At 32.8% G+C, this 12,101-nt stretch overlaps 1 protein-coding gene across 5 annotated transcripts in view; it reads left to right on the forward strand.

Moving 5' to 3' along the window:
- The window catches only part of LRBA (LPS responsive beige-like anchor protein), a 741,906-nt gene that overhangs the window by 262,776 nt on the left and 467,029 nt on the right, over nt 1-12,101 (forward strand). For all 5 annotated transcript variants that reach the window (XM_028125276.1, XM_028125281.1, XM_028125278.1 and 2 more), the window contains exon 35: nt 11,743-11,807. In XM_028125276.1, coding sequence (XP_027981077.1) covers nt 11,743-11,807 — 65 coding nt within the window. The remainder of the gene's footprint in view (nt 1-11,742; nt 11,808-12,101) is intronic.

The raw sequence follows: 12,101 nt of genomic DNA on the forward strand, positions 1-12,101 counted from the left end.
TGGAAAAAGGCTATTTTGTGTGTGATTAAGTTGAAGATTTTGAGATAAGGGGATACTCCTGAATTGTCTGTGTGGGCCCTAAAAGCCATCACATCTGTCCTTATAAGTGAGAGTCAGATGGTTATTAGGAGATAGGCACACAGTGGCGCCTGGGTGGCTCACTTGGTTAAGCATCTGCCTTCAGGTTCAGCTCATGATTTCAGGGTCCTCGGATTGCGCCCCAAGTTCAGCTCCGTGCTCAGCAGGGAGCCTGCTTCTCTCTCTCCCTCTGCCCCTCCCCGTGCTCATGCACTTGCTCTCTCTGTCAAATAAATAAATAAAATCTTAAAAAATAAAAAAGGAGGTAGGCACACAGAGAAGGCAATGTGAAGATGGAACAGAGAGCATTTTGGATTTTGGATTTTGGATTTCTGGCATCTGGAAGTGTGAGAGAAAAGACTTAAAGTTTGTGGCGATTTGTTTTATTAGCCACAGGAAATTTATCTAGCAGTGCTTTGAAGATCCCTGAGTGTTCTTAGTGCAGTGCTCCTCTTGCCTTCACCTAGCAGTGTATGATTTCTTTAATAAGCATCTGAATGTCTCTTATTTGGAAAATTGAGTCAGGTAGTTTTGAGAAATCAAAGAGATAGTACCACTTTTAAAATGTTTCACAATAGTTGAGGAGACAAATACCAATTTGTGAAGTTATTGACCCACACCCCTCAAAAGTAAAATAAGCTAATATTACATGTATTCCTAATAGATATGAAATTGATAGGAATAAAATACTGCTACAGAGATGTATTATTGTTTGTATATTTCATCAGTCCTGATTTGTGCATCAAAACTGGGTTATCAAGTATTACATTGTATCACTATTTCAGTTAATGTTTTGGTCAAAGAATGGCCTATATGATGAAATTTATCCCAACATATCTTAGGACTTCTGCATTATACTTAAAGTTGATATCAGCTAAAATCATATTGGTGCATTGATAAATATTTGAAAGAGTTAAGGAATCATTCTGGACAGAAAAGTCCTCCTCTTCTTTACCAGGAGAGTCATGAAGCATACTGTAATTGGCTACACTTTGTGGCTGTTGAGAACTATAACAGGTTACTGTAGCATGCAGTATATGTGTCTTAGATAGTATACATTTAAGATCAGGACCAAAGCTTTTATAGATTAGGTATAGCATGAATTTGGAAAAACTTAATTCTAAAGAATCATCATTTCATAGCATAAACATAAAAGATATGTTATTTGCCCCTAATGAATGTTAAAATGAATGTGATGCTTTGCAGCTATTTTTCACTTGATGTAATAACTGCACTGACATTGAAATCTCACTTTATATTAACATTAAGAATTTACTCAATGAACACATAGTATCAGTTTACAGTGGTCACTGTTTAGAGTAGAAAACCCCAAATGGTTAAACAGCAGGAGAGTTCTCTGTTTTTAGTTAAAAACCGCTGTTTTCTATATGCCTTATTTACTACATGTTTAATTCTTAATGTTGTGTGCTGTGGGATCGGGCATGCAAAAGTCAGCAGAAAGAGTTCTGGTTTTTACATCTAGAGCTATTACTTGCTGTACAATAATAAAGACACTATTTTATTGGGTTACTTGTAATTAACTTCACTAGGCATTCATATAAATCATTTGTAATCTGTTTTCTTTAGATTTTTATTCTTTCAAACTGGTTTAACGTACTTGCTTTCTGTTATCTTTTTTACATATGGATTGAGGTTGTAATTGGTTTTTGGAATTAGGCTGTCAGAATCCACCATATATGTGAATTCAAGAAACGATTGAGGCAAGCTAATGAATTTTGTGTAACATTTTATAGAGATTTGTTACTGAAATATTCTGTAGTAGTATTGTTTTGTTGTGAACCTTAATAAATAATCATTCGCTCATGTTAAAAAGTGTACACATTTGAAAAGTTAAAATGGCGGCAATTATTAATTAGAGAATACTTACCCTTTTGGTGTCTTTTAAAATCCCAAAAAGCATAGACATGAGATTTCTTTTAACTCCTGTTAATTTTCTGACATTTTAAAAATTTTAAACATTTGAATCTTCATATATTTTCCACAATATTATCTGAAAATGCCATTTTATAGATTGATTAGTAATTTATATTATTCTATGCTTGTAACTTTTTGTGAATATTAGTTGAAAATGGAATAAAAATGCAATAGAGGCAGACTTTTTTGGATAAAAAAGCATTTAAAAAGAAACATGTATGTCTGGCTGAGTTTAAGTTCACAGTATATGTTAATTAAAACTAAATATTAGAAAACAAAATTTTGCTTCTAAAACTACCTTCATTTCATAAATATTTACACTGATCTGTAGAAAGAATTTAGAGGTATAAGATAATTTTATTTTCTCCCAAGACAGAAAATCTTGATGATCTTATAAAATGATAGGTATATTGAGGTGTGGGGAATGGGAAAAGCTGTTTTCACCCAAGTCATGAAAGCAGTGCTTTTAAAAATAATGCAGTTGGTAAATATTTTTTATTGTTGCTGAGTACACTAGAGGGTTTAAAAATCTTTTAACAATAATTAGCCATTTTATATAGTTTTAATGGAAGTCTTTCATGTTTCCTCTCCAGCAGTCTCTAATGAACACTCCCTGTAATTTCAGTGCAGGCTTTGAGATTCCCTAAAGACTTGACTTCAGACCTCAAAGGGCAGCAATTGCCATATGTCTGGAGAACTGGAGTTGCCAAATAGACTGACCATGTACTAATAGGACACATTTATATGGCTCTAGAATGTGAAGCCCTGATATAAGCTTAATGATGATCATCTGTTGAGAGCTTGTAGCTGGAAAGGGTTAGAGCAACTTTTGTCACCTTTATTGAAATGAAGATTTCTGTATTGATCAGTAAAAGATCTTGCTAAATTGATTCCAGTTTGGAAGTTATTTGAAGGATCATTATTGGCTGGAGAACATTTTTCCTGAAAAAGTTTAAAAACAGATTTTTAAAGGGACTTGTAAATGTATTAATTTTAATGTATGCTTAAACACAATGGTAAGAGGATTTTTTTTATTATTTACAAATAATTTAAAACTATGGTACTTACATAATTGATTGCATGGTTATCTCAATCTTGGATTTCTAAACGTTTGCATTCTTCATTTTGTAAACCCAGTAAATGTGTTCTAAATATTCAATTCTTTGCTTATAGTTCACATTCAAAAATAATTGTTAAATAAGCAATTGTAAAATTGAAACATTTGCCAATTCAACTTTAATAGACTTTTTCTTTTCTGTTTTTCTTAACTCTGTAATGATCTGTATATATATATTTCGTTTATAAACTGAGCTATAATATCTGTACAAATTAGATATACATTTTAAAAGTGTATGTCCACAGAAATCATTGAAACCAAAACTTTCCAAAGGGCAACATTTTATTCTATCTCAGGTAATGATTTGTTTTACCCTCTAAAGAGACAGTGGAATAAAACCTGTCCTTTACTATTATGCCATACTCTTTCCTGGTATGTGGTTACTCGATTTTGTGTTAGATAAGCTGTTGAGAGAGTGCTGACATAAAGTGCAAACACTGTTGAAAAGTTCTTGATCGTTTACTTTGAGCACTTAAGATTACTATATCTTGACCATGAACAAGTTTTCTCTAGTTTTGACCTTTAGTCCTGTGTATAATGTGGTTCTCAATTTTGTGTTAATATATTCCCTTCGTTATTTGAGCTCTCCTCTGTTGGCCTCCTTCCTTGACTCCTACTAGTGTTTCTGTCATCTACTTAGGGAATTGGAGCTATAGCTAACCAATTTGATTTATTTTTCAAAAGCATGTATAACTGTAACATCTTAAAATACTAATATTGATATTTCATTGAGCACAAGCCTTTAAATTTTTATATATTTAATAGGGAAAATGAAATAGTTTGATATGAGTTTAGGTTTTTATTAACAAATTATTCATTCCTCTGTTTATGTTTGAATCAATAAATCAATACTTACAAAAATATTTTATGATCAAAAGCAGTAGAGATAAAATTAATTTCATTTGGTAGGATGTAGAATACTGACTTTAAAAAAATAATTCTTAATGGTTTATGATAAAATTATATTTTCATAGTTTTTTAAAACTCTTGCTTACCTATAAACCTGAGCAGTACCTACTCATTGGACTGTATTCATAACATGAGAAGGAGAGGGGGGAGGGGCAGAGGGAGAGAGAGTCCCAAGCAGACTCTGTGCTGAGTGTGGAGCCTCACACAGGGCCCGATCCCAAGACCCCAAGACCACTACCTGAGCCAAAACTAAAATTCAGCCCTCAACTGACTGTGCCATCCATGTGCCCCTATATTTTCATATTTTTGATATTTTGTAGGACTTGAATGCTTGTTCAGATTATTTAGAGATATTTCACATTATTTTGGATAAATACCTATTGTCTAGTTAGCGTACAATTTTAATACTTAAACTGAAAAACAGCAGTTCCTGGCCTTAGTTTTTCTTCTCCCCTTTGGTTCTTACTTTCTGGAAGGAGCCATATTCACTAAATCTTAGTTGTTGAATCTGCCACAAATCTTCATATTTCTAAATGATTTAATAGCTATTTCTTGATTTTTCTATTTTAGACATTATCTGGTGATGTCTTCTATGGAAGATGACCATTGAATTACTTATATTGTTCTTTCTTTCCACTTCACATTTTCTGTTGTTTCCAGTACAGTTATATCATAATATTTTGTTAAAACCATACTTACCATTTACATTATTATGACAATATAAGTATTCACAGCAGAGCTACAAAATGTAACAGGATTACCCTCCTTTTCTCCCTCCCTTCTTTCCTTTCTTCCTCCCACTTGCTTGTCTCTCTTTCATTTTCTTCTTCTGGAATTAATGATTTCCTGCTTTTTTGTTTATTTAAATTTCTCTGTACCCATCACAAATTTATTTCTAAATTTTCCACTGGAGTCATAAAACCTGTGCCACTGTGATTAAACATACTTATTATCCATTGATTCAAATGTTTTTCTCAGAGATGTAGTACCTGTAGTTCTCTATTTTTCTCTTCCAATCTGGATTGGTTACTCTTTAGGTCTGTAGAAAGCTGTTATCTGGAGGTTTCTTTTATTATCAACCCAGAATTTTCCTCTTCCCTCTAAAGCTGCAGTGTCTATTTTCTGCCCACAGTGACCTTCAAATTTATAAGGTGCTGGTCATTGTTCTAGCGCTGGAAATATAGTAGAGAATTAAAAAAAAGGGAAAGGTAGAAATGAAATCTGGTGGGTAATAAGTATGTTCTCAAAAGAATAAAGCAGAGCAGCTATGGAGGATGATAATGGGGTGTATTAATTTTGATGAGACACTTCCTTTTTAATTTCTTGAGAAAGAATGCATAAGGGGTAGAATTTTTTAGATGTTGCTTGTGTGTAACTTTTTTTTTCTTATTTTAACCTTTAAGCTTGATAATAGCTTATTTGGATATTGGTATTAGAGGCTGAAAATTATAATCTTTCCAAATTTTTTTCTCCATGGTAGCTTTCAGTATTTTTGTTATTTTAAAAATTATTGTTGTTACTGCATTATGCCTTTGGTGTGGGTGGATCTTTTAAATTCATTATCTTTGGTATTTTATGTAAACCTTTTAGTCTGAAAAAGTATGTACTTGTGTTCAGAGAAATTTTCTTGAATTATTTTTATGGGAATTTCTTGCTTTCTGTTTTTTCTTATTTTGTTTCTAGAACTTCTGTTAATTAGTTAGATGTTGAACTATCTGGATTAGTTTTCTGACTTTCATATCCAGTTCCATCTGTTTTTTTCTTCATCTCTTATTTTACTTACTAAGAGGCTTGCTCAACATCTTCTAGTACTTTTAAAATTTTTATTTGAAATACTTTCAATTTCTAAGAGCATTTTCTAGTTTTCTATTTTTTGTTGTTGTTTTGGGGAGAGGCAAGAACTGTGATGGTTAATTTTATGTGTCAACTTGACTGAACCGTGGGTGTCTAAATATTTGGTCAAACATTATTCTGGGTTTTTCTTTGAGGGTGTTTCTCAATAAGATTAACATTTAAATTGGTAGGCTGAGCAGAGGAGATTGCCCTGCCGGATGAGGGTTTGCCTCATCCAGTCAGTTGAAGGCCTGACTAGAGCAAAAAGTCTTACCATCCCCCATGGAAGAGAGAATTCCACATGCTTGACTGCCTTGGAACTGGGATATCAACTTTTTCCTGCCTTTGGACTTGAACTGAAACAGTGGCTCTTTCTGGGATTTGAGCCTGTTGGCCTCAGACTGGAACTACACCATTGGTTTTCCTGATTCTTAGGCTTTTTGACTTGGGGTGTAACTACAACATTGGCTCTCCTGGGTATTCTGCTTGCCAACTCAACCATCCATAATTGTGTGAGCCATTTTCTTAAGATAAATAAAATTCTTATCTCCGTACCATTGGTTCTGTTTCTGTGGAGAACTCAACTCTAGTACGGGGGCAGAGAGATACCAGTGAATAAGACAGAATTTCTGCCCTGATTGTTTTACCTGAAATATTTTCTTTCTAATGGTAGAAATTATATTTTTCTTTAGTCTTACTCTCCACCCCCCCCAACAATATTGTCTGTTTTCTGAGTCTTTTTTTCCCTATTTCTTTGGTGTCGGTCATTCACATGAGTCTTTCCTATAATGACTGGTACTTTGCTATCTGCTCATATTTAAGTGTAACACACAAAAAATCCATGCAACTGTGTCTGAGTTGTCTACTGGTGATGAATGAGCTGTCTTTGCCATTGATAGACCCTTAAATATTATGGATCCTCATTTTCCTCAGAGAAAATGTCTTTAATATTGCTTTGGAGTCTCATAGTTTAGTATCCTTTCAAGTTATTTGATTTTTACAGTAAGGCTTTTTACAGTGTGCAGAAGTTGACTTCTCTGAAAAGTAAACTTTTAATGCTTTGCTATGGTGGGGATGACCATAAAGTATGGGGAGAGGATCTGGAATTCTGTGTTTTATATACTACTTTTCATTCATTTAAACTATTTTTATCCCTGTTTCTCAACATCTTCATATGGTACTTAGTGACTTCAACTCTTGGCCCCCCTTGAGTTCTGCAACAAGCATTGATTGGCTTCCTCAAGTTGATTTTTCTCCAGGTTGTAGAGAAATTTTTTACCGTCTCTCATATGCTGTTGTCTATATTGAATTTATTTTTTTTACTTTTGTTAACTTTTACTGTTTAACCTGAAGTATATACCTCTGTCTTTTTTTTAAGAGTAAGAGATTAGTAATTAGCCCACCAGAATAAAAAATTGATAGTACTTTTAATGTCAGCATTGATGATTTTTCCCCCTCACCTTTAAAAAAAAAAAAAAAAAAAGGTGGCAGCCTGGAGTATATGTAGTCTGTCTTGACAATTTGTGGTCTGACTTTATTTACTTTAGAACATGATAATATTTTGGAATTACTTTTAAAATCTAGGTAAGTGTATGTAGTAATTCAAGACACAAAGATATATTGTAGATTTTTGAATTTATATAAAACTGTCAAGTTTACTTTAAGGAAGGTAGAATTGTATTAAAATAATATAAATTAATACATAGCACATTAATTGGTGCCCCTTTTCTCTATATTTGTTTGTTGATGATAGGGAGGAATAGACTTAATTTGGTTAATGAACTCTTCTTTTTTCTTTCCCCCACCCTAAGAGAAGATTTTTATCACCAAAAGCATATATTTGAAATTTGGTGGAATACTATATTTATTTAATAAATTTCACTAATATATATTATCTTTGTTGTTGATGTTGCATTACTTAAGAGCATTAGTAAGTATATTTTAGTAAAAATTGGCTTATCAACAATTATAGCCTTAGGAAGTGATAGTCAATTAAATACAGCTTGGAACAGGTATGAAATTATTGACTCACTTGTGCTTTGAGTCCTTCCTCGCCAAAGTGCTAAAATGTGTTTTGAAATTACTTAGTTGCATTAGTGGTTGGATTTGAGGCTTTTAACATGTTTTTCACCAATACCTTTGGGAAAAGAATAACCAAGACCTTTAAATGTACTAGCATTTTCCATCACTATACAATTGTAAATACTGTGATGAAATATTGAAATGATCATGTAAGATGATAACAGTTAAGCTTTTCTTTCAACTATTAAAACTCACTAAAGGTTATATTGAGCTGTGGCTTATGAAATTGTTTAGACTAACACCTTCTTTGATAATTGCCTCAGAAGTGGAGAAAAACGCTTTAGGATAGCATGATTAATGAATCTTCTTTTCAGTTTTGGCAACTTCTTAAAGGATTGTAGATAAAGTTTTAGTATTGAGAAACCTTGTTGGGTTGACTAACAGCTGGGTTTATTAAAATTTTAATTTTCTATTCTTATGGACTTACGATTATTTTCATCTGGGTTATTAATTGCAGTGTAGCTGACACACAGTGTTATATTAGTTTCAGGTGTACAGCATAGTGATTTGACAACTCTGTACATTATGCTGTGTTCACCACAAGTGTAGCTATCAGCTGTCACCTGGAATGTTGTTATAATACCATGGAGTTATTAATTCTTATCAGCATGTATTTATGTAGCTGGTATGTGATATTAAATGTTAATAACTTATACTTAGGAATAGATTATAGACAAAACTCAATGATATCTTTGAGAATTGTGAGATTTTTATAACAATACCCTAAAGTGTAAATAAGATTCGTATTTTCATTTCTTTTCTCATATTGTCTAATTATTTTTTAACTAGTGAAAAAGTTTTACTCCAGGTGATTAGATAGCAATTATAATAAGTTAAGAAATACAGGTTTATAGATGATGCTTGCGAAAGCAAGAAGTCTAGTAGTAGCGATAATAAATCTGTGTCTCTGAGCTTCTATAAAAATTGGATTCTTCTACTTCTATATGGACCTTCACGTCTAATTTGTTTTTAATTTAAAAGAAAAAATATTTTGTGTGACGTACCAATTTGAGTTCAGGTCACAAAAATTTTTAGATGGTGAATTTTCTGTAGTTGTAGTAATTTGAACTGGTGTTCTGTCTGACCTAAATCATGCTGTTTAAAGTGTTTGTGAAATTTAAATGGCATACTTCCTGATTTTACATTATAATTAAAATCACTTTATATACATTAATGAAAATAAATTGATGTTTCCTGTCTACTTAAAATTTAAGTCTCTCTGCTGTTACCTATTTCATCCATGTGGAGTTTTGAGTTTTCTATGACCTATATAATAAAAATGCCCACTGTTGCAGTTTTAGACAAAATGGATTTGAGAAAAAATACTATTAGTACATACTTGTTAAAATAAGATGTCTGATCTGAAGAATTATATATACTATATTCTCTTGCATTTCTTTCTGATTTTTTTTTTCTAGCAAGAAAAATAACTTCCTTTAGTTTCTTTTAACTAAGGTTAATTTTCATTTTCAGATTTTCCTTCAGGTTAAGTGATCTAAATGAAAATTCAGTCAGTTTAAGGTCTTGCCTCCTCATAATCTGGTGCTGTATCAAGTTTCTAAGTGGCCTGCCGAGAGTGCTATGTTGGGTATAAGAGCTGAGAAGCGAGCATATGCTTCTGTTCTTGACTGTGGCATCCTTTGAGGTGTCACCATCCCTTTTGATTCCCTGCTGTCTATCAGCAAAGGTCACAGCTCTGTTCTCCTCATCCCCTCAAAGCCCCTGCTACTGTACATTTTTCTGGAATAATTTTCTGATTCTTCCTATGGCATGAGATATTTCAAGGCTATCTTAAAGGTCCATTTGGCCATTGTATTTGTCTCCATCTACTATTCCTGCACATTACTAGGTTTAGGATAGCTTTTTGAGACTTGATATCTATCTTTGCTGTGCCTGGAAAGTAAGGTGTGGGATCCTCTGTATCAGGATCAAAAAACCTTACCCGAGGGTTCTGCTTTAATGTTTGTAAATTACTGAATCATAAAATAATATAGCTTAAAGAAATTTTGAAAGAGAGTATCTAAGACCTAGAGATGTCAAATGGTCTGTCCATGGACATAACCTGTTATGTCAGAATCAGTGAGAGAATATAGATCTCATGACTTCTTGTTCATTGCTCTTTCCTTAACAACACATTGCTTTATCTTCTCTTTTAGATCTAGCCAATTACTACTCTCAAATTTCTGAGTGACTTTAGATCTATTTTTCATTCTGTATATGTTCTGTTAGTATTCTTATTGACACTCTTCATGGAATAGAACCTTATATTACTCCAGAAACCAATATTGCACTGTATGTTAACTGAGTAAAATTAAAAAAAAAAAGAACCTTATAATAAAATTGTGGTATGCAGCCATTTTAGTCCTGAGAACCACCTTGAGTTCTTAAAACATGAAAGAAAGCAATACCAAATTAGGAATGAAAAGGAGAAATTAGAAGAGAAAGGATGAGGCTGAAAAAAAAATAGGAATTTGGAGTAACACAGCAGTCGTCAGGCGTGAAAATACATGTACTTTCAGACTCTTAAAGGTATTACATTTAGAACATATGAATATTTTGGGTAGTAAAGGTAGGTACCCCAACATCGTCTTTTATTTGAGTTTATAAAAGAGCAAAAAAAGATCAGTTGAGGGATATTATGTAAGTAGAATGTAAGGGGCTCCTTAGTTTTAAGGACCATAAGATTATATATTTCCACTTATTTATTTAAAATTTAATTTAAATATCTATATTTAAAAATAGATATACATGTACATACACATACCCACACACATACGTACCTTGGCATTTCTCAACTCTAGCAATATTTCACACATACATGTACATATGGGCGCATGCATGAGCATTTCTCAACTCTAGCTACTTTTCAAGTCATGTAGGCCCAGCCTTACAGATTAATGTTTATTTTATATATTTGTATATGTTTTGAGTTGAATGTTTATATATTTCTATATGTTTTGAGATGATTAAAAAAACTTTTGTACATACTCTTCTGGTTTATTTCCTTCTTAAGCTTTTTAGTGGATAATTATTCATAAAGAATATAATAGATTTATACCATATTCATAGGCTAGTGAACTATAGTTTTCCAGCTCAGAAGTAGTCTAGCCAAATTCACTGATCTTTCTTTTCTCTTTCTCAATTAATCATCAATTTTTGTGGTAGGATGTGAGCTATTTACTGTGTACCAAACTATTTAATTCTGTCTTCCCCTCATTAGGGGAAGTCATGCATCTCTTTTCTTAAACAAAAACGAAAACCTCTCTCCTTGGTCTGTGCTGCCTTCCTTCCCAACTCCCAATATTTTAGTTGAATTAGTATGATATAATGGTATAGGACAGCAAAATAAATATAGATAGGGCTTTTTGGCTTATGTGGAATCAAATTGTTGCTAACTTTTTAAATTTTTTTTAAGGATTTATTTATTTGACAGAGAGATAGATAGCACAATCAGGGGGAGTGGCAGGCAGAGGGAGAGAGAGAAGCAGGCTTCCTGGTGAGTGGGGAGCCCGATGTGGGGCTCATCCCAGGACCCTGGGATCATGACCTGAGCCGAAGGCAGATGCTTAACCAACTGAGCCACCCAGGCGCCCCTAGTTTAAATTTGAATATCAACTATTTGTGTGTTCACAGGGCTGGCCTTGAGTAGGCAGCACATTTAACCAAACTTTTCCTTTAAGAGGTAAGGTATGAAATTGATATGGGTGATGTTTTTCATAATTGTTTAAAAAAAATAACCTGTTATTTGTTAAGCTATTTGCTTTTCTTTCTTTCTTTTTTTTTTTTAGGAGTGGCAGAATTCTATCCAGAAGAATGCAGGCCTTGCTTTTATTGAACTTGTCAACGAAGGAAGGTAATCTATTTTATATCCATTTAAGTTTTACTTGTAAATCTTACTGTATTTTTTGCCATCGAAACCGACATTTTTGGATACTATGTTGTTTTTGTAGTCACTAATGTAGTGGAGCTTAATTTCTACAAATATGTCAATATTTAATTATTTTGTGGTTTTCTTCATGGTTACATGCTTAATGATAAAGTTCTTATCTTTATTTTTTGATAAGTAAGGCTGAGTTTGGCAAAAGTAATAGTAATGATTTTGTTAGCAGATATAAGGAGAATGAATACTTATTTGGAGTTCCTACAA

The sequence above is a fragment of the Eumetopias jubatus genome, unplaced genomic scaffold (genome assembly GCF_037043125.1).
Source record: "Eumetopias jubatus isolate StellerSeaLion01/CBP00866 unplaced genomic scaffold, mEumJub1_p1.0 scaffold_2, whole genome shotgun sequence".
In the NCBI taxonomy this organism is placed as follows: Eukaryota; Metazoa; Chordata; class Mammalia; order Carnivora; family Otariidae; genus Eumetopias; species Eumetopias jubatus.